The 22,545-nt window shown below is 54.6% G+C and overlaps 1 protein-coding gene across 2 annotated transcripts in view; it reads right to left on the bottom strand.

Moving 5' to 3' along the window:
• LIMK1 (LIM domain kinase 1) overlaps positions 1-22,545 on the bottom strand; it is a 27,905-nt gene extending 5,360 nt beyond the window's left edge. Inside the window, exons 1-14 of one of the 2 annotated variants that reach the window (XM_053669447.1) lie at positions 22,304-22,545; positions 20,451-20,547; positions 17,485-17,624; positions 16,882-17,093; positions 13,752-13,890; positions 13,323-13,432; positions 11,935-12,141; positions 5,579-5,684; positions 5,313-5,479; positions 4,034-4,217; positions 3,127-3,213; positions 2,662-2,793; positions 1,433-1,492; positions 1,098-1,163 (exon numbers count right to left, since the gene is read on the bottom strand). In XM_053669447.1, coding sequence (XP_053525422.1) covers positions 1,098-1,163; positions 1,433-1,492; positions 2,662-2,793; positions 3,127-3,213; positions 4,034-4,217; positions 5,313-5,479; positions 5,579-5,684; positions 11,935-12,141; positions 13,323-13,432; positions 13,752-13,890; positions 16,882-17,093; positions 17,485-17,624; positions 20,451-20,478 — 1,638 coding nt within the window. In that variant the 5' untranslated portion in view covers positions 20,479-20,547; positions 22,304-22,545. The remainder of the gene's footprint in view (positions 1-1,097; positions 1,164-1,432; positions 1,493-2,661; positions 2,794-3,126; positions 3,214-4,033; positions 4,218-5,312; positions 5,480-5,578; positions 5,685-11,934; positions 12,142-13,322; positions 13,433-13,751; positions 13,891-16,881; positions 17,094-17,484; positions 17,625-20,450; positions 20,548-22,303) is intronic. The other variant, XM_037154751.2, reaches the window with a different exon arrangement.

The raw sequence follows: 22,545 nt of genomic DNA, 5'->3' as shown, positions 1-22,545 counted from the left end.
TCCCACTGATCCCAGAGGGCTGAGGGCCCCCACTTGACGGGGAGCAACTCCAGGCTTCCTGACTGTCATACGGGCCTTTGCACGTTGCACTCCCACCACCATAAACACCCTTCTCACAGTGAATTCACTGGGCAAACACCTCCCAGGAGAAACTCCTCCTGGGCTGGGTCTCACCCTGCCTGGAGTGAGGTGGGTCACATCCCCCAGCAAATTCACGTCTGCCCAGAACCTCAATGTCAACTTATTTGGAAATAGGGTCTTTGCAGATACAAGTAGTTAGGATGAGGCGACACTGGACCAGGGTGGGCCCTGAATCCAATGTCCTTATGAGAGGAGGACACGCAGGCACATGGAGGGAAGAGGGCCAGGTGAAGATGGGGCAGACTGCAGTGATGCAGCTGCAGCCAAGGAATGCCAAGCAGGGCCAGCAGCCGCCAGAAGCTAGGAGAGAGGCCGGGGCCAGACTCTCCCTCGGAGGCCCTAGGGGACCAGCCCTGCCCACACCTTGATTTTGGACCTTTGGCTTCCTGAACCCTGAGAACATGTTTCTGTCACTTTACACCACCCGGCCTGTGGTGCTGTGTTCTGGCAGCCCCAGAAACCTCTCCAGCGGGGCACAGTCAGCGGCCCCTCCTTTTCTTTCTGAAACCGCCGGTGGTTGTTTCACTCCAGACTCCCTGCCTCCACTGCCCCCCCAACTTAAGTATGTCCCCCCCAGCCTCTTTCAGGAAGCCTGCCCTGACCACCCCCGCCCACGAGCCCAGGCCCGACTACAGGCCCACCGCTGTGGGCGCTGCCCAGTGCAGGCCGAGCCGCTCTGCCACGGCCTTTCTCGGTGAGCGCCACACTCCTGGTCCTTTACGGTTTATACACCAGTTTCTCCTTGGCCTCCTACAACCTGCAAGGTCAGCGGCTCAGAGAGCTGCAGCCACACTGCAGGCGAGGTCTGTCTGCCTTCTGGCCTTGAGCTGCTTCCCTATGGGCTTGTTGGGGTGGAGGTGTCTACCCAGAAACCCCCGTTCAGAGAAGGCCCCCCGCCTAGGAGTGCGGTGTGCAGGGCTCCTGCTGCCCCTCCCTCCCCGGCCCAGGCTGCTCACCTCCCGGACCAGGCAGTTGTGGGAGTTGAGGTCCCGGTGGATGATGTTCATGGAATGGAGGTAGGCCTGGGGGTGAGGGCACGGAGGTCAGGAGGCAGTGCACTGAAGGACCCCAGCCCTGCCCCAGAGCCTCCCACCCGCCTCCCCCCTACTCAGGCCAGCCATGGGTGCTCTTCCCACCCTCCATTCAAGCCCCTCTGCCCACTCTCAAAGCTTCCTTGTGGTTTCCATTTCTAAATCCCTGTGGAATTTTAGGCTAGCAGAGAGAAAGTTTTTGTAAGTGTGGTTGGGGCCCCCAGCCCAGACTCTGTAGGTCAGAACCAGAGCCTACTCACCATGCCGGAAGCTATGTCCTTGGCAAAGCTCACCCTCTGGCTCCACGGGTACTGGCTCTCCTGGGTGGGCGGAGAAACAACGGCCAGGAGGGGCCAGTGGGGCCGCGGTGGCAGGACAAGGGGGTGAGAGAGGGGCAGGAGGGGTGTCCCAGAGGGTCCGAAACCCCTACTCTCTTCTACACCCACACCTGTTCCTTCTAAGGGGTGTGGGTAAACAATTCCGAATAATTTTCTAACAGACTGATTTCAAACAGTAAAAAGGGAGGTGTGGGGAATACTCCACTCTAGTTCCTGATCGCCACCTTTGAGGAAAAAAGCTTTTTTATCTTACACAATATCCCATTTTTTCAAATTAAAAAAAAATCTGAAGCTACTTTGGCGGACCATCAGAGACAGGTGGGCCTGGTGGGGTGACCTGCAGAACGCCAGCCACACTGCTCAGGAGAGAAGGGTTCTGGGCTCCAGTCATGTGGGGAAACACCGTCTCTCTCTCGCCACGTTCCCTAGGAGACCTCCAGCAGGACGTGAAGCCACGAGAGCAAATTAAAGACTCGGGGTGCAGTTAGGGAGCCGAAGCTGGCGCAGCCCAGTGTTTCTGAGTGGTACCCACCCCAGAGTCCCCTCTGAGAAGTTACGTATGGTAGGAGCCCACAGGAGCGACACTCTGGCGATGCCAGGTAATTCCGCCGAGGGGTGAGGAACCCACGGCAGGCGTGGGAGGTGGACAGGACCCGAGGTGTCGGGGTAACGCTGAGGGGGCCCTAGTACAGGGCCCGGGGTCGCTGCCAGCAGCACGAGAGCGCCAGATGCGCCCCTCCAAGCACTGTTTCCAAAGATGGCTTCGTCATTTTTTAAAAGAAAGTTCTGAATTTTATGGAAAATCTCGAACAGCACAATTGTTTGGTTTCACCAGAAGTAAAACAAAGGCCCACTATGAAGAGATAACAGGAGGGGCCTCTCCTCAGGTGTTTGACCTGTGGCAGGTGTGGCTGTGTCGGGCTTGTGGCCCTGAAGGACGGCTAATTCATGAAAGCCTCCGTGTCTCCTCAGCAAAGCCACCACCCTTCTCTGGGCCCCAGCTTTTCCCCGGCTTCAGATGGAGCCAGTGCGGCCCTACTGGATTCCCTCAAATCAGGCTTTGGAGGGTCTCTGAGACCAGAGGCTGACCCCACCGAAGAGAGACTGGGCCCAGAGGGGAGGTGCCCGGCAGGGGGCAGCTCAGCACTCACCATGTTCTTGATGATGCCGCGGAGGGTGCCCCCCTTGATGTACTCGGTGATGAAGTTAAGCCTCTTGTCCTTGTAGAGCACCCCGATGAACTTGAGCACATTGGGATGCTCCAGGCATCGCATGACCTTGACCTGGTGGAGAGAAAACAGGCTGGGCCCGGGGCTGTGCCCACATCTCTTCCTCCACTGTCCCAGAGGCAGGCCACAGACAGTGCCACAGACGGAGGGGCCTCCCCACCCCCTGGGGTCCTGTCACACCCACTGGCCACGGTGCTTTGTTCAAGCTGCTCAGACCCCCAAGGGTGGCCCTGTCCTTCTCGCCCTCCTGGCAGATACTGTCTCTTCTTTCAATATGTGAGCTGAGTGCCACGTCCTCTGCCACCCCCTCTCAGTGGGGGAAAGGGTGGGGACCACAGCACATTGCAGAAGTCTGGTGAAGAGGAGGGGGCAGTTCCACTTACTGACCTCCTTGAGAAATGTCCTCTGTGTCTCCTCGTCGAACCGGATCAGCTCCTTCATCACCATCACCTCACCTGTCTCCCGGTGTGTCACCTGTGTGGGGACACCGAGGCATGGAGACAGACAAACAGAGGCTCTGTTCTAAGTCTGACTTGTCAGAGGTCCCGTCCATACCCCAGGACTGCCGGGGAGATCAACGGTCAGCCTCCAGATCTTCACAGACATTTCCTGGCCCTCAAGGGCAGAAGGCCTTAATACCTTTACAGGTGAGGAAACTGAGGTTCAGAGGTTTCCTGCCAGGGCCCAAGGTCAGCCAGCTGGCAGGGCAGGGGGTGGCTGGAGCTTGGGCCCAGGACTGCCTGACCAGAGGCCAGCTCTTTCCTCTGTCCTGCTGGGCCGTCTCCAGCAGGCAGAACGTGGCTCTACAAGGGACTCCTCCCCTGGCAAGAGGATGGAGACAAGGGCTGGGGGCCAGGGCCAATCTCAACAAGGGCGCATGGGTGGCCTTGCCAGTGCCTTTTGTGTAATCCTGGATCTTCTACCCTAGTCGTAGCTGGTGACATGAGAGCCAGCGAAGGGCTCATGTCTCAGGCGGGGAGAGTGTGAAGGGAAAGCAGCCCTGAGCCCCAAGCCCCGAGTGGGTTGGCATCAAGCTCAGTACAAGGCCTTCAGGGTCTGGCTGGGCTGCCCTCCCCTCCACCACCTTCCAACGACCTCCTCCATATGAGGTTCCAGGACCGTCTGGAGTTGGCCCCCTCCCTGTCACTAGCTCAGGGAGGCCTCAGTGGAGGTGAGTACTGGCCGGAAGTCTGGAGCCCCATCTATGTGGATTCCTAGACGCATCGGCGGGAGGAGGCAGAACTGAGACCCCTGCTCCCACTCCTGGCCCAACCCTACACGGCATGCCTTATACCTTGATGGCCTGGCCGAAGCAGCCCTTGCCCAGCACCTCCCCGTGGATGAGGTCCGATGGTCGGAAGATGCGGTGTGGCCGGCAGACCACGCGGAGGGACTCAGAGCGCCCCAGATCCTTGCGCTGGGAAGCAGGGGAGCCCAGTGAGCCGGCACCTGGAGACCTGTCGATGCTGTAGCTCCTCCTGGGGGCACACACACAAGCCCAGTGCCACTGGGGGCAGATGGACACCTGGCTGAGCCCCCTGGGGGTGGCCAGGCCTCAGCCTGACCCTTCCTTTCGCCTGTCATGCTCCCCTCTATGTCGGTGTTTGCACAGTCATCGGCCCGAGGGGGTAGCGCACAGCGGCTCTCTCCTGGGGCGGTCACAGGCTTTTGCCTCATCCCGATGGCCCGCCCTGCTTGGCCTTCCTGTTTGAGGCCCACTACTGTTCAGGTTCCCTGCTGAGTAGGAATTGGTAGGAATTGCCCATTGGTGCCCACTGGTAGGAATGTTTCTCCTTGGGCTTCCCTGCTTGGTGGCCCTGGGTCACACACTTCTGTCTCCCAGCATTTGAGTCCTGGGTACAGAAGCAGATGACCTGCCTAGGAAGCCCTGCCATATAGGTGGCCCTCTAGGGTGGGGCAGGAGCTCCAGATAAACACAGATGGGGAGAAAATACATGACTTCGACATCACTGTTTCTTAGAGTAAAGGCTGTCCCCTGAGACGTTGTCCCCCCCCCCCCCCAAGTCTTTACCAGGAGTCCTGAGCAGGCCCACAGTGAGTTGAGTGAGGACCAGAATGCTTCTAGGTTTCTTCCTCATGTCTCCCAACCCCCTGCAAGAGGGTACGGGGCACCCCCCACACCTGGACCACCACGACAGCCCTCTAGCTGTCTCTGGTCTTGGGTGTCCTTCCACACAGGGGACCAGAGGGGTCTCTGTGAAAAACATCACTTTGCGGCGATACCTTGAGGGCAGACAGCGTCATAGACCCCTGCCAACATCTCAAGCCTTACAGTTAGCTTCTACCTGGAAGCCACTCCTCCCAAACCACACCCAAGGCTCCCATGATGCTGAGTAAATAATCCCCAGCTCGGGAGTTGCTTCCGCCTGTCTTCCCATTTCTCATCACCCTTCCTTCCTCTTGCACTGTCCCCAGCACCTTCTGCTGGCTTGCCTTTTTACAGGGCTGACTATCTCATGGACTGAGCATCTGAAGGGTGGGGATCAGGTCCCATCCCGCGGCCCAGTGTCGGTGAAAGTACCTAGATACGCCCAGGTGCAGGGTGGACTTACAGGACGGGTTTCTGCCGGGCAGAGCTGCCTGCTTCTCCGCTGGGAGTGTGAGCTGGGGAGACCAGGGGGCTGGGCTCAGGCCCTGCCATGTGGCCCAGTGTGTCGTGGGGGTCATGCTCAAGAGTCAGCTGGAGAAGGCGGCTGGTTTCCTGGATCAGCAGATCAATCTGGGGAGAACAGGTGTGCGGACAGGTGAGCCCCAGGTGGTGGGGGGCGGTACTGAAGGCACCGCCTCCAGTCCCGCTTACCAGACTCAGGACCCATACCTCATCCAGGGGCACGTTCCGAATGGGTGTGCCATTGATTTCCAGGATCCGGTCTCCAACGTGGATGGAATTCTTCACATCTGGACTCATGCAGCCTGGGTCCACTCTGTGGGCACAGAGCAGTGGTCAGACCCTTGGCCCCCTGTCTGCCCCCTAGAGCCCTGAGAGGAAACCAAAGCAAAGGGATCACATTGGGGTGAGGGGGCAGATGATTCTGTCTTGTGTGATCAGCAATGGTAATGGTCTAGAGCCCGGAGTTCTGGTTTGGTGGTAAGAATTCTGTAATTAATCACCAACGTCTGCCCTGTGATGCTGGGGAAAGGTGGAGCTGCCCTGCATGCTCAGGGGCTCCCGTCCAACAGAGTGTCATCTCTGCCGTGGAGGAGCTTCCGGGGATGCTCGGGGCAGACGAGTGTCATGAGTCCTGAAAGGGTCTGGATCCTCTGGCTTCCTTCCTGACTCCTGAACTTGCCCTGAGAGGTGTGGTGAAGGCCCCCATTCCCCCAGAGTCAGCAGGAAGAAGCCCACAGCCTGCCCTGAGCCACAGTTGCAGAGCGGTGACAGGATGACACCCTGGATTAGTGGGCCATAAGCTAACTCACGGAATGGCCAGTGAGTTTGCCAAGTTTAATTGCTTCTTTTAACTCTTTGGTGTTAATTATCTGGTTTTCCTTTGTCTTCATAAAAGCTTTTTAAAGAATGGTCACTTTCTCTCTGCCCTGATATGGAGAAGGGCTGGGGGACAGCAGAGACTGACAACTTTGTGGAAAACAGATTCATAAAAAAATTTCATTATACAGAGTATATTCTCACATGGGGGAGCTCTTCCTTACACTGGAAAGCCAGGTAGTAAGTGCAGAAGGAAGCACAGAGTTAGGAAATCACCATTATGTAGCCATTGTGGTAATAACTGATACAGATAAGGATCATCTGTGGGTGCTAGCACCATTTGGTGGCAGGTCCTTGGGGAACAGGATATTTACAAAGGCAAATCTCATAAATGACTTACTTGTTGAGTACATTGCCAAGGGAAAAAATGTCCCTCACAGCGGAGAGGAGTATTTGCCCTTTGTCAAGGAATGACAGCCGACAGCCCCAGGAAAGGGCGGGCTTTGCGACACCGCGTGCACCACGCACAGAAGTGGACACAGCATCGCTTACGCAGGGACAGGCCAAAACGCAAAATGACCTAAATCTAATAAAGAGAAAACGCCAGACGGAGGGACGCTCCCTTAACAACGGACCTGCACTCCTCGTGAATGTCATGAAGGACCATGAAAAGTGAGGAAGTGTCACAAATTAAAAGAGACTGAAGGGACTCGAGGACCCAGTGAAATGCAGGGTCATGAACTGGATCCTGGATTGAGAAAACTAATAAAGGTGCAGAATAAAACCTGGCAACATCTGAAAATGGATGGTAAGTTGCATAAAAGTACCGTATCAATGTTAAATTTCCTAAATGTCATGATCACATGTAAGATACAAGCGATACTTATGTAAGAGAATACCCTTGTTTTTAGGAGAATGTAAAGTGTATTTGAGGGTTTTTTTTGGCGGGGGGAGGAAGGGTCAATGATATCTGCAACTTATTCCCAAATGATTTTGTAATAACAATATGTACATATGTGTGTATATAAATATAAATCAGTACATGTGCACACACACATAAATGCAGAGGGAGACACACACACACACACCCCAAATGTGGCAAAAAATTAAAATCAGTGAACCTAGGGGAAGGGTTTATAGGCATTCAATATACTTATTATTTTAGCAAGTTTTCTGTAAATTTATAAATTTCACGACAAAAAGTTGAAAAAAACAATGAACACACTTTCATTACTTTTTTTTCCCTAAAAAATGTATATATTACTTAAACTCCCCATCTTCTCTCCGTCAGTCTCCTGTTAGGGCAACAGAGGGCCGGGTCACAGATAAATTAAACTTTGCTTAAAATTCTACTACAAACAAAATGAAAAGTGGTTAACTAAGACTGGCTTAAAACAAGTAAATCCGGTTAGCAGCCTCTGGGCAACCTGGGAGCTTCTGAGAAGGGGGTGGCTCTTTGCAGAAATTGGAAAGCAGATGTTGGCTAGAAGGAACACTCAGCCAGAAAGGGAGATAGTGCGGGGGGAGGTGCTACTGGCTCTTCATTTCTAAAATTCTGCCTGGCTGTCAGGCACCAGCTGGTCTGGGAGTCTCCCCATCTCTCTCACCAGTCTGTCTGCTTACTTGTGCGTGTGAGGCAGCTGCTGGCCTGGCTGATGCTCAAGATGGGGGGTGGGAATGAAGAGTCGAGCCTGACAGCATCCTCCTTCCCAGTACCATCGTCACTTCTTATCAGCTCCGAGGCACGGTGCCTGGTACCCAGCAGGTATGTGAGAAAGGCACGGTGCCTGGTACCCAGCAGGTATGTGAGAAAGTTCACTGAATCCAGTGGGGGCTGGCTCTTAGTTCTCATGTCCAGGCATTTAAATGTCCAGACATGGGAGACATTTAAAAATACTTTTCAAGGAGTCAGTAAAGGCCCTGAACAGATATTGGAAGGCTCCAAAGTGGCCAACTTCCTCATTGTTCAAAGACCCCAAAGCCCAGAGTGACAAGGGAGCGGCTCGCCGTCACCGGGCTGGCTCCCTAATCTTCTTTCCTTCTGGCGTCTCAGACCTTTTCTACATCCTTCATGATTTTTTTGGGCACGATCTGCTAGTAGTAAATCTTGGTTTTTTTTTTCTGTTTTGTCTGCCTTAACATGTTTATTTGACCCTCATTCTTGAAGGATATTTTCAAATATAGAATTCTAGGTGGATGGTTATTTTTTGCTCAATGCATTAAATATATCACTTCACTGATTTCTTGCTTAGATGGTTTCTGTTGAGAAATCAGCTGTCAGTCCAACTGTCCTTTTCTGAAGGTAATTCGTCTATTTTTTATGGTCTTTAAAGGTCTTTTCTTTTGCCTTGGAGTGCTGGTTTCACTAGACAGGTGATCCATGGGTGGATTTCTTTTTATTTTGCTGTTTGGGATTTACTGGGCTTGAGTCTGTAGATTGGTCTTTTACCAGTTCTGGGAAGTTCGCAGCCATTACCTCTCCAAAGAGTGCCTCTCCCCCATTAGTTCTCTCTGCCCCTAGGATTCCAAATAGGTGATTCGGTCCCCTCACGGTCCTCCACGTGCCTTAATGTCTCTCTCACAGTTTTCATCTTTTTGTGTCTCTGCTTCTCTCTTCTGCTGTTTTAAACCCTACTCCACTGTTAAATACTTACATTAATGTTTTCATTTTAGTAATCACATATTTCATTTCTAGGGTTTATATTTAGTTCCTTTACAAATTTATTACTCTTTATTCATTTTTCAAGTACCTTTCTCATTAAAACATATCGAGCATAATTATGTTTTTAATATATTTTACTGATTATACCATTACAGTTGTCCCATTTCCCCCCTTCATTTCCCTCCACCCTGCACACTCCCTCCCCCCCATTCCCTTTTAGTTCATGTCCATGTGTCACAAGTTCTTTAGCTTCTACATTTCCCATACTATTCTTGCCCTCCCCGTCTATTTTCTATGCACCATCTATGCTACTTATTCTCTGTATCTTCTCCCCCTTTCTCATCCTCCCACTCCCCTGTTGCTAACCCTTCATATGATCTCCATTTCTGTGGTTCCGCTCCTGATCTAGCTGTCCTCTTAGTTTGCTTTTGTTTTAGGGGCAGTTTTTAGTAACTGTGAGTTTGCTGTCCTTTCACTGTTCATCTTTTTTATCTTCTTTTTCTTAGGTAAGTCCCTTTAACGTTTCATATAATAAGGGCTTGGTGATGATGAACTCCTTGAATTTGATCTTATCTGAGAAGGGCTTTATCTGCCCTTTTATTCTAAATGAAAGCTTTGCTGGATAGAGCAATCTTGGTTGTAGGTCTTTGGATTTCATGACTTGGAATACTTCTTTCCAGCCCTTTCTTGCCTGTAAGGTCTCTTTTGAGAAATCTGCTGACAGTCTGATGGGAATTCCTTTGTAGGTGACTGTCCCCTTATCTCTTGCTGCTTCTAGAATTCTCCTTTATTTTAATCTTGGCTAATGTAATGATGATGTGCCTTGGTGTGTTCCTTCTTGGGTCCAACTTCTTTGGGACTCTCTGAGCTTCCTGGATTTCCTGGAAGTCTATTTCCTTTCCAGATTGGGGAAGTTCTCCTTTATTATTTGCTCAAATAAGTGTTCCCCCTGTTGCTCTTCCTCTTCCCCTTCTGGTACCCTTATAATTCGGATGCTGGAACGTTTAAAGATGTCCTGGAGGTTCCCAAGCCTCTCCTCATGTTTTTGAATTCTTATTTCTTCATTCTTTTCTGGTTGGATGTTTCTTTCTTCCTTCTGGTCCACTCCATTGATTTCAGTCCCAGTTTTCTTTCCATCACTATTGGTTCCCTGTGCATTTTCCTTCATTTCACTTAGTGTAGCCTTCATTTTTTCATCTAAGTTGCGACTAAAATCAACTAGTTCTGTGAGCATCCTTATCACCAGTGTTTTGAACTGTGCATCTGATAGGTTGGCTATCTCTTGGTTGCTCAGAAGTATTGGCTCTGGGGCTTTGAGCTGTTCTTCTGCTTGAGCCATAATGTTTTGGTCTGTTCGTGCCTATTACGTATGAGGTGTTCACCAGGGCGGGTCAACACAGTTGCTGGGTTGTGACTGGGGGTGGGGTCAGAGAGGGAGCAATGGCATTTGTTCCGCTCTCTCCCAGATTTTGGTCCCTTCTGCCTCTTCCCACAAGCAAACTGGGCCCTTCAGGTGCTGGTTTCCCAGTGGCTGGGCTTGTGTATGTTCTAGGACCCTGTGGGTCTCTCCAACGAACTCTCCATGTGAGGCTGGGAGCCTCTCCTGGCACCTCAACCCCTGAAAGTTTTTTCAATCGGTGCTTTTAGGCTTTATTTCCTGGCGCTGGGGCCCTGCATTGTGCAGTCTGTCTCATTGTCCATTTTTTCACCTGGTTTATCGGCGCACGAATGTGTGACCATGGTCAGCCAGCCGCCTTGCACCCTCACTGGGTCTGCCCATCGCCACCCCACGCCTGGGTCAGTCTGGCCACTGACTCTGCCCCTCTTACCGGTCTGGATGAATGGTTCGTTGTTGTCAGACTTCCGTACAGTTCAATTTTCTGTCCATTTTGGTTGTGTTTTTGTTTCTAAATCTTTGTTGTCCTTAAACTTGGTTGTGTGAGGAGGTACAGTGTTTCTACCTACGCCTCCATCTTGGCCGGAAGTCTATTTTATATTGTTTTGGGTGACTCCAACACTGGAAGGTTTGACAGGCCTGGTTCCACTTCCTGTTGTTTCTGCCGACACTTGGTCACCATGACTTGTTGCCTCACCTGTGTGTGCGGGGGGTTTCTGACTGGATCATCATCCTTGGGACACTCATCTGAGTCAATTCGGTGAAGAATGGCAGTGGGTTTCCTCAGAAAGGATCTACATCTGATTCTGTCAGGGCTTACCAGCACCACCAGCTGGGGAGCACTTTCAATTTTTACAATTTTGCCTGAAGGTTTTTTGAACTGCCCTGACACGTGAATTTGGCTTGCGATCCGGGCTTTATGAAGTGTTAGACTCCCTTTTCCCTTCCATTAAACTGGTTCAAACCAGTTTATTTTACAGTTCTCAGAGTGGGGTGCTGATGGGAGGTGTGGCTTATTTCTCATTCATCCTCACCTTGAGAACCCTTCTGGGGTCCAAGCTTAATGGGCGGGAGAGCAGTTCTCTTATTAGATTAGCTTCCTTAGCAGGTTGAGGCTCTGAGGGACACAGTTATGAAAGGACTTGAAAATTAAAGCTTAACTTCACCCAATTTAGATCTGCCCTAAAGCGTGGCTACCTTCAGTGTTCTGCAGATGGCCCCGGGCTCCCTCCTTCACTTATTCCTGACCTGGTTACTTCTCTTTCTCACTGGATCATGCATGGATTAAAGAAAATATTTTAAAATCCAGGGTCCAGCACAAATAACACCCCCTTTTTTATTATAAAATCATAAGCATGTAATTCTGTAACATAATAATATCGCACTCAAGCACACCATATGACATTTAAGTGAAATGTTCTAATTAAAATGACAAATTATTACACCCATATTATTACCCTACCAACCACACTCAAGCAGGCATTCCTTCTGCTGGACGCTGTATTCTATCTGGCATTTGTAATGGTTTTTAGAAGAACCGGGCGTCTGGTATAGTGGGCCGTGAGAGCTGGGTTCCATCTGGACCTAAGTGCTCCCTGTGTTCAGAGCCCCCAGCCCAAGTCGGCTACACGTCTAAAGCATCCACGCTACAGCCACGCCAGCTGCAGCCCCGGCAGGCCGGCCACTCACCCTTGGACGCGGACGGTGTGGGAGTGCTCCGTGCCACAACCCGGCGGGCCGTGAGGGGGGTCGATGGAGACTGAGAGGCCACGTCTGCCATGAGCTGAGGCTGGGATGGACACTAGGGTGACTGTGTGGGGCAGGTGAGAGCCGGGGGAGTCAGGCAGGATCTGCTCGATGACGGGGGTCACCACGGTCTGGTAGTAGCAGTGCCCACTGCAAGGGCCACAGGCAGCGGAGACCCAAAGAGTGGGAAGAAAAGAGCGTCGATGGTCACCAGCATCCCCCACCCCCAAGTCCCAGGCTCCCCGCGATGGCCCCTCATGGGAGGAGGAGAGTCTTAGCTGCCTGGTGGGACTGGGAGCAGAATGTGCACGTGCAGGGCCCTGCCCTTGGCCCTCTCTGGTGCTCAGTCATTCTGGGTTTGTCTGCTCACTTGTTGTGTGGTGAGCTGACCAGAAAAAGGCCAGGGATTAAATCCAGTTTAGCAGTAAGTCATTAAAAGTCTATTTGGGATCAAGCCATGCTGCCCTCTTTATCAGTGTTATGTGATAAGGATTCCCCTGGTCTTTATCCCTGGTTTCTGGGAAAGAGGCCCTAAATCCTTGGAGTAAGAGTGCCTTTGTTTTTCCTGAGCCCTCAGACCACACCTGAGTTTACACTAACGTGATGATTTAGGATGGGAGTCAGGCACCAGAAAGACAGACCCATGTGATTAGAAGCCTAGGGCTTTGACCCAGTCCGACCTCCAAGGAGTGGAGGGGATTTGGAGATGGAGTCCAATCACATGCCCACTCATTCAATCAATTCTGCCTACATAGTGAAACCTCAATAAAAAACTCTGGTGATGCGGGGACAGGGGGGTGGAGAAGGGTCACATGCCCTGATCCCACAGGGAGAATGCAGAGACCCTCTGATTTCAGGATTCTCTCAGACCTCGCCCTTTGCGTTTCTTCATCTGCCTCATCCTGATTTGCACCCTTCAAAAAAAAAAGGAATCCTAATTATAGTACTTTCCAGAGTTCTGTGAGTCATTTTGTGAATGAGCAAACCTGAGGGGTTTGTTGGAATCCTTGATTTGTAACCAGCTGGTCTGAGGAGGGAGTGCGCTGAAGACCCCTAAACTTGCCTGAAGTGAGAGTGGTCTTGTTGGGGACTGAGCCCTAAACTTGTAGGGTCAATGGTTGGTGCCAGAATTGCACCGCATGCAGTGATACATCTGTGAGAAAGCTGACACCTGAGGCTTCCACAGTGTCACTCTTACACCGCATTTCCCAGTCCCTTCTACAAAGCACTTCGATGAATGACTGCCCCACACGGGCCGGGAAAGGCCCCAGCGTGGAAGACCTGTGATACAGGGGCACAGGGCAGAAGCAGGAAGAGGCCAGGGCACTCACCAGTACAACTTGGAGTGTTCCACCAGTGTGTAGGTGTCCCCGTCACCAATGAAGGTCCCGCATGTGAGGCAGATGAAGCACTCGGGGTGGTACTTCAGCTCCCCGGCCACCTGGCAGGGGGGTGGGGGGACAACACAACTTAGCAGCCCCTTGTGCCCCCACCTCCTCCCCTCAGCCTTCTCTCAGTAAGGGCAGCCCCAAATGACTTCAGGGGCCCGGCTGGCTCTAAAGATAGGAGGCTGAGGGATACAGACAGACAAACTCATTAAGAAGGTGGGGGTGGGGAGAGTTAGAGACCCAGTGAAATGAACAATGAGAGAGGTGATGGGAGAGAAATCTGGAGTAGAGAAACCTGTGAGGACACACACACACACACACACACACACACACACCCCACATGAGGTGTGAATGACGGGCAGGGGTGCTCACCATGACCAGCCCCTTGGTGATGTGTTCCGAGCACCCGTGGCAAGACTCGCCATAGCGGGCCCAATAGTCCTTCTTGCAGAAGAGCTGCCCATCCTTCTCATAGTACTGGTGTGAGAGGGAGGCACTGCATTCACAACACCTGGGTGGAAGAGGAGACGGGGCTTAGCATGGCCCACTCCACCCCTCCCTGACAGCTGGGTCCTGCCACAGTCTGTAGGTGCTTTTATGACACTTGGAAAAAGGTCTGGGCAGAGGCAGCCTGCACCGGAGTATAGAGCTTAGAGAGTGCAGTCAGGGATGGGTTCAGCCCCATCTGGCCCCTTGGCCAGAAGCCTCTGTGCAGTGCACAGCCTGCACAGCCTGCACAGCCTGCACAGCCACCGACAGCAGTTCTGCACCCAGAGTATGTGGGCGGTGCTTCTCAACTGAGCCTCTGCCCTTGTCACGTAAGGAAGATGGCCCAGAGAGGGAAAGTGACTTGCTCTTGGTCACCAGTTAGGCGAAAGGGGGAATGGAACCAGAGAGCCCAGGATTGAGGTGGTGGCCCTGAACAAATCCTGGGCCCCACTTCTCTAGTCTAGTCAGCTTCCTCTCCTCTGCCTTCCCCCCGACCCCCCAGCAATGTGTACGCAGCTTGAGCCAACTGACATATACATGAAAGTGATCTGTTGGAGGCCTTCTCATTGTCTTGGTTAAATTTACTTAATACTCACAGGCTGCCATGAGGCAGGCATGAGCATCCTCATTTTAGAGGTGAGGCAGATGAGCTTCAGAGCATCTAAACTGCCCTAGGTCAGGCAGGAGTTCAGCTCAGCAGAGACGCGTCAGTATCAGTTAAGAGAGGGGATCTGCTATCTTCCTAGTCCCCAGCCAGCCCTCTACTTGCTGCCAGTCACAACCAGGGGCTGAAGGGCAGCACAGCCTAACCCCTCCCTCCACCTCAACCAGAGCGTAGTCCCCATGCCCCCCCACCAGGCGCTACCAGGGAGGCCCAACTGGTGGGGCCCCTGAAGGGCAAATGGGGGAGAAAGACATGCTGGCTTCTTAGTATCACCCCACAGGCTTGGAGCTAGACCCACGTGCCTGGCTTCTTTCCATCCGAGTGTCCAGCCCAGGGAGTGGGCACCAACAGCCCAGCTAAATCAGGATGAGCAAATGCAGAAATGTGGATCCCATGGGCCCTTAGGGGCATGTTTTCAAGAGCCTGATCCAGGGTTCCAAAGGCTGGAGTACACGCCATGCAGAGAATCCATCCAGCTCTGCTGCTCTTTAGGCCCTCTGGGTAATGTGAGAAGGTCACCCGGGGACAGAAGGACCTGGGCTCAGTAGGAAAACAATCAGGAGGAGAGGGGGACAGGAAAGACTGGGACCTGAGTGAGACGGTCCCATCCCCCAGAGAACCCTCCACTCTATGTAGACTGCTTTCACTGACTGCTCCCTTAGTCTGGGAACTGGGAATGAGGAGGGAGAGGAAAGCAGGCTAGAGTGCTGGTGGGACACTGTCCCTTTAAGAGGATCCAGCCTGTTCCCTATTGTCTGGGAGCCTGAAGTGGGGGAGGGGACAGGTTGGTGTGGGGCACGGCAAGGGCAGGGAAGGCACGAAACGCCTAAGTTCAGGGGCAGGGGTGAGGGGGTGAGGGAGGTGCCTATAATGGAAGTCTGGTGCCGTCACCCTATAGGAGAGGGCCTCTGGAGACTGCCTGGGATGTGAGAGGAGGCAGCGGAAGCAGCAGCTGGACCAGAGCCACGATGTCATCCGCCCCCCTCCACCCCCAACCCTTCCTGCCCTGGGCCGCAGGGGGCGGGCATCTCACTACTGGGTGATGAGGGGGGCGGCTCTGCAAAGAGGCGGTGAACTGGGAGGTCCCCCAAGCCCTGTGCTAATCAGTGATTCACTTCAGCCTTCTACCGACCAGACACATCTCGTCACAGGAGTGTCACCACAGGAGTCTCCCCCTCACTCTGCAGCTGCCAGGATGCAGGAAGGCTAGGGGAGGGGGTGGGGGGAGGGGTCCTGCCTCTGCTCTTCTCCAGCCTCCAAACTCCTACTCCTTTACACATATTCACCACTGTAACAACCCTGGAAGACCCGAAGCTGACTCATCCAAGGGATCTGTGAGTGCAATCGAAACCTGGTCACTATTTCCCTGAAGCCTGCTCAGAGGCCTACTAGGTGTCCCCCCACCGCGCACCAGCCTGCACAGCCTGCCTTTGTTGACCCACCAGTCCTTGCCATTAGCCTGCAGGGGCTCTGAGGTCCCAGGCCAGGCATCCACAAACACTGAACTCCAAAGAGAACAAAGTGGTTCCTGCTGGAGAGGCCTGCTGTGTGCACTCCATCTGCAGCAGTTCCCACCCCCCAGCATCCTCAGAGCTGCTCCAGGGCACCCCAGCTGGGCCTCTAACTCAGAGAGGGCACAGGGGACCTCCATTTCAGATAGGGAACCTAGCCCAGGCTCATGCAGCAGCTTGGTGACTGGCACTTGTGGCCTCAGTGACCTTTGCTGATGGAAGGCACCTGGAGCCCCTGACCCTGTCCATCCCTTCATCCCTCAGGTCCACATCCAGCCAGAAGCCAGAGGAGGCAGGTGGGGCAGGCTGGCCTGGCTCTAAGGGGTGTCCTACTCATGCCCCCGCCCCCACAAGAGATGTCAAGAGAGAAGTGCCAGGTGCTAGGGGTGTATAGAGACGGCCCAGGGCCAAACGGAGAAGTCCTAAAGGGCAGTTGTCTGTCTGCCCCATACAGGGCCCCCATCTCTGAGAGCAGAAGCCAAGGCCAGGCTCGGGAAGTAGAGAAGACATGGGGGGCCTGGGCTGAGAGGCAGAGGCAACCTCTGCAATGACAGGTCCATCCCTTCTAGGTGTGCCCTTCACCCAGAGCTACATTTCTGGACCTCGGAGGCAAAGGAAGGAGGACCGGCTCACGGAGAGACAGCACCAGAAAGGCCTGAAGCTTCAGTGTCGGCCTGCTTCCCCTTGACAGGACAACAGTGACCAGGAGTTTCAGTTCTCCTGCCTCACAGCTGGGACCCAGGTCGGCCAGTCCACAGTTGCCTCTAGCCCCAGCCCTCACACCAGGGGGGGGCCTTCCTGAGGCCTGGGACAGGTAGGGAAGGGTCTTTCCACTTACTTGGCCCCTCTAAGGAAGCATCGTCTTCTCAGAGGTGAGGCCAGCATCCTCTGCAGTTCCCCACGGCAGGGGCTCTGGGGGCCAATGGGGAGCGAAGGGGCAGGGGTGGGCCAACAGACTGGCTGCTTCCCCATCCTACTCCAGGCACTCAGGATTGGAGGCTGCGGAGGGTGGGGCCAGTGTGGCCACCCACATGGGAGGAGAATGCAGCACTGTGGGTGCAGGAGGACTTGGTCTGAGCCCGCAACAGGAAGCAGTTGAAGGCCTTATGCTGCCGCTGGGGCTCTGGTGCGGGCGGGGAAGCTGTGGCAGTCACACCTTGAGAAAGGCACCCTCCATGCTCCTCAGTGTCTACTTTGACAAACGCCCTGGGGGCTCAGGGCTCTCTGGGGACAGGCACAAACTCAAAGGTAGCTGTTTCTTCTGGTGCTGCCCCCAAGAGAACAGAGGCTGACTTTCCTGCACAGTCTGTTGTCCTTGCCTCACAGGTCCCCCAGAGAGGAGGAGGCTGCATTCTGGCCCAGGCTCAGACCCACGGTGTCAGCTGTGTGCTCACCCCTCCTTGCCCAGGGCCAGCCCACCCAGCCTCCAGGGAGGTGTTACCAGAGCTACGGCAGCAGCAGCGGCAGCACCAGGGCTCATGCGCAGCAGGCTGCTGGGAAGGGACCTCCCAAAGGCAGCAGCTGGGCTAAAGGGAAGCTTGGACCACTCTGGGCCTGGCCATAACCTTCCGGGAGGCGTGCCTGGAACAGAGAAAGGGGGGCCTCTGCGGTGACAATGACCCCTAGTGTTAATGCCAGACACATCCTGTGTGCCCGCAACTCTCCCACTACAAGGCCTCAGAGCCCAGGGGCTGGTGCCAGCCCTACTTCCTGGCACCGAGATGCTTCCAAGGAAAAACCAAACAGACTCCGGGGCCTTGGGCATCCCACTAAGAAGCAGACTGGCTGCCTATTAACCATGGGGACCAGACAAACAGTGACTCCACCTAAACTGCTTTTCCTGATTGTCATGGGATACGGACACTGTTGGCCTCGCCAGGGGCTGTTGAGAGAACCACACTACACGTCAGAACTCTAGTGTAAGCCACTCTATGGCCCTCTGGCTCTTCCGGCCGGAGGGCCCTCCTCACTGTGGGAGCCCTCCCTGTGCCCCGTCACAACAGGGACCCCGAACATGCCCTCTTCCACTCCCGCACCAGGGGCCTCCCCCCTCCCCTGGTACTGCAGGCAGGGACCCTTCACAGCTACATTCGATGCACCCTGTCCCACTACTTTACTGTGCTCCTGGCCCTCTCCCGGGCTTCCCAAGGTACCATCTCCCTCCCCACGCGAGGCCCAGGGGGCCCTAAAGTTCTTACTCTGATTTCTCTGGGCCCCACCTCAAATCTCCCCACCATCTCAGTGCCAGCCCGAGGTAGGCTGTTCTCTCTGGCCTTTTCACCTCTGACCTCAGACCATCTCGGCCAGCTCTGGGCTGGGCACTGCCACCCTGGACAGCCCACTGCACCTCCAATTCAACAGGGACAGGGCACAACTCACCGCCAACCCAGCCCTCGACTTCATCAGAACCAACAGGCCACTGCCCTCCCCAGCACCAGGGTAAAAATTGGACCGTTTTAAATTCAGCCCCCGCCAGTCACCTGGTCCCAGCCCCGCCCTAAGGCCCCTTACCTCTTCAACTCTGCGGTGATTTGGAATGAGAAGGACATAGGTTCAAGTCCCATCTCTGGCTGTTGCAACTTTCAGTAAGTTATTTTATTTCTCTGAGCCCCCATTTCTCACCTATTGTACAAGCTGGGCAAGTAATGGTACTTCATTCAATTATGTTGAAGGTTTAATGAGATGACATTAAAAGAGTGCTCAAGCCCTAGCTGGTGTGGCTCAATCGATTGAGTGCCGGTCTGTGAACCAAGGGATCGCTGGTTTGATTCCCGGTCAGGCTACATGCCTGGGTTGCAGGCCAGGTCGCAATAGAGAGCAGACAAGAGGCAAGCACACACTGATGTTTCTCTCCTTCTCTTTCTCCCTCCCTTCCCCTCTGTTTAAAAGTAAATAAATAAATAAAAATCTTAAAAAAAAAAAGTGCTCAATAAGTAGTGGCTAATATGACTAAAACTTGTCCAACACTGTCCCTTCGACACCTGTAGTTCTCTCCACCCTTAGGCACCGTTGTGGGTCAGACTCTGAGTACAGAACTCTGAACTACCTTGATGGTCCCTTCCCTGCCAAGTTACCATCTGCCGTTGGGACAGCACTTTTCAGTAGCACTTTTGCCCACGTCCCTCCCTTGCTTTCTGCTTTTTGAATCCCTTTGCTGGCTCCCCACCACCCTGAAGAGGTCCTTATCATGGCGTTCAGGGACCTGCACAAATCAATCCCAGCCCTACCTCCTCGATACATCCCTGGACTCCATCTGTTCCTACCAAATGAGCTGCTCCCGTTCGGAGCTCCCGTGCAGAGCTGCCCACGCTGTCCCACCTCCCTGCTGTGCACACCGTTTTCTCTACCTGCTGAGAATCCCCTGCCTTCCTGAAGACCTCCTTCTGAACACCTGCCTGGGGACCCCCGGGCACGCTGCCTGTCCCTCCTGTGGTCTCCCTAGCCAGTGGTGTGGGTGCCGTGTGTTCATTTCACTCACTGGCTGGGTGACTTCGGTCAAAAGAATTAACCTCTGTGTCTCAATTCATGGAGATAACACAATACCCAACTATACAAAGTCCTTACCAGTGCCTGGCCCTTACTAAATTGTAGAAAATGTTAGATATCATTCTTAAAAAAGAAAAGGATAACAAAACTTTGTCAGAGGTCCCCACTGACTAAAATAAACTCCGTCAGCTGGGGTCGGTGCCCTGACCCCAGATGAGCCTCCCAACGTCACCTTCCTGCCTTTGCAATGCGTTTCCACCTGAACCCTGCTGTGCACTGACTGAGCCAGGCCCTTTGCACCTGCTGGGTCCTCTGCCTGGAGTTCCTTCCCACGTGGGAAATCTCACAACCTTTGTGACACCAACGCTGGCTCTAGAGCCAACGCTAAGGCCATCCCTGACCCTGCTTCTAATTATGGTCCCATTGGGTTGCTGGATCACCTTTGGGTCCCAAGTGCTCAGCCACAGCCCTGACCCTTCTCTTCAACACTTAGTGTCTGGGCTATGCACACGGGACTATGCAGCTTCACAAGCAGCCTGGGGCCCGGTGAAGGAGGCCCAGCTTTCCCCAAGGCTGGGTTTCTCTGCCTTCCTCCCTGGAGCATCAGCACACAGAAGGCAAGGGTGCACTGCTGTCCCCTCTTCCCTCTGCCTAAGTGCCCACAGGCCTAGGTAACACTGGTGGAAAGGCAGGTTTTTCTCCCCCTTTTCTCAAAGGTCTAGAATGTCAAAACAGAGAGAACTTTAGGAATCTTCTCGTCCAAATGCCTGTTTTACAGATGGGGAAACTGAGGCCAAGGACTTGCTGGAACTCAAGAGACACCACCGAGGGAAGAGCCAGCTCTCCCAGATTGCTTGCCTAGTCTCTCGTCTCTGGCAGGCCTTACGTTAGGGCACCCCACCTCTGGCCAGCCCACCTTACCTGAAGCAGTCTGCGTGCCAGTCAGCATTCAGGGCCTGGAGGTACTGGCCGTCATAGATCCTCTGGCCGCAGCTCGCACACACAGGCAACTCGCTTCCTGCAGGGGTGGAAAGGGAGCCAGGAACCATTCTTGGTGGAGTCCCGGTTTGGTCCCTGCTGACCCCATGTGCACAAACCTCGTGCCCACACACACAGCACCCAGGCTGGGCCGCCACTGTGCTGGGCAGAAGAAAGGAGCTAGGTCTGTAAGTCTTGCTGAGACCTTGGCTAAATTATCAAGTCTCTCTGGATCTCAATTTCCCTGTCTATAAACTGACTGTAAACTGAAGAGGAGGATCAGATGTCCACACTGCAGCAACAGCATTCTTCAACTCAAGGTAAACGGGGAGGAAAAAAAGCAGCAGGATTTAGAAATAAGACATCAGTGACATTCTTGTCACAGCTCCTTTCCTCCCCTGCCTGCCCAGGAACAGGTACTAAGAGGACACTTCAAGTCCAGGTAAGGACTGGAGAGGACTGAATTGGTCCACCCTGGGTTGAAGTTCCTTGGAGGGGAAGGGCAGGAAGCCCAGGGGTGCCAGCCCCAAATGAGCCTTGGCTATGTCCTGGCCTGACTAGGGGTGGGACTGCAGAGCTGGGGACTCCAGACACCTGCTCCAGGGAGGCTGGCCCCTCCACAAGCTGCCAACTAGGCATGCTTAGTCATCCTTGGGGCCTGGCACGACTGGAACTGGGTGGGCCCTGGAAGATTCCTTAGGCCCACCCTTCCTCATTGTATAGATGGCAAGACTGAGACCTGGGGAGATTAAAGCTTGCTGGGTCACACAGCAGCCTCCCAGGCCACTGCCTGCCCCTCCATGAGGACCCAGGGACCTGCAACAGGGGTGGTAGTGAGGTGGGCCCCTGGTGGAGAGCCGGCAGTAGCCCTGGTGGAGGGAACGGCTGGTGGGTCTGGCTAGTCCGGGCCAGGTGGGCCTATGTGATGGCGCAGTTAAGGAAACCCAGGGAAGGAGACCTGACCCTGCTCTGGGCTTGGGGAAGTTTTTTGGGTTCTGGTTTTCACACCCTGTCCCGTAGTCCCAAGTCTTGAGCCCCAGTAAGGGGGAAGGGGCTGAAGAGGAGGCTGGGATGAGTCATCCTCCCAGCCAATACTGATGGCAGGCACCGTGTTTGCTACAGGGAGAGTGGGTGGGGGCCCCCAGCATACTGCCAACGGCTCCCTCGAAGCTCCTCTAGGCTCTGCCCATTCAGCCCCTACCCACCGACACCAGAGTCCAATTATGCGGCCCCCAAGTGTACAAACTGGGAAACTGAAGCTCCGCAGGTAGCGCCTGGCTCAAGGTCACGGAGCCAAGCAGTCATGAGACGGCGACTCGGACCTCGGCTGCGGCTCCCCTAGAGCCTTTCTGCCCAGGCCAGGATAGAGACTGGATAAGGGGTGGCCCAAGGCAAGCTCCGGGTGGATGGAGTACGCGGATAAAGGCTGGGGGTGGGGGCAGCACGCCCGGGACTCCAGTCGGGTGGTCGTCGGTCGGTGGCTACGGGAAGGCGGGGAAGAAAGGCAGGAGGGGCGCTCTGCTCGCGGGAGGGCAGCCCACCGAGGGCCGAAGACGGGGAAAACCAGGGATGAGGGGGGTCAGCCGGGGGTCGGGTGGTGGGTAGCGTGTCAGGGAGGGGCCTGCGGGCTTCGGAAGGTCCCGCTCATCCTCAAGGAGGGAGGGGCACGGCCTCGTTGCAGACCCGGCCTCCGCAGCGGCCCGGCCCGGCCCAGCCCCCTTCGTGCCCCCGGCCCACCGAGAAGGCGCCCACCCGGCCCCCAGGTCGGCGCCCCGCCCGGCCCGCGCCCCGCGCACCTTCCTCTCCCATACGTTCTTCCCTCCAGGTGCAACAAAGTAGCGTCAACCTCATGCACTCGGCGGGAGGCGGGGCCCGGAGGGGCTGGGGCTGGGGCTAGGGGCGGCCCGGGCCCGGCGAGCTCGCCCGCGGCCGCCGCGGGCCCGGGAGGCGGAGGCGGAGAGAGCGGGCCAGGCCGGGTGGGCTCGGGGCTTGCGGCACCGCAGCCGCCTCTCGGACACCCGCTTGGGCACCGGCTCCG

This window comes from Artibeus jamaicensis, unplaced genomic scaffold (genome assembly GCF_021234435.1).
Source record: "Artibeus jamaicensis isolate MK-2021 breed Jamaican fruit bat unplaced genomic scaffold, CSHL_Jam_final contig_1582, whole genome shotgun sequence".
Lineage (NCBI taxonomy): Eukaryota > Metazoa > Chordata > Mammalia > Chiroptera > Phyllostomidae > Artibeus > Artibeus jamaicensis.
This window is presented reverse-complemented; position numbering and strand designations above follow the sequence as displayed.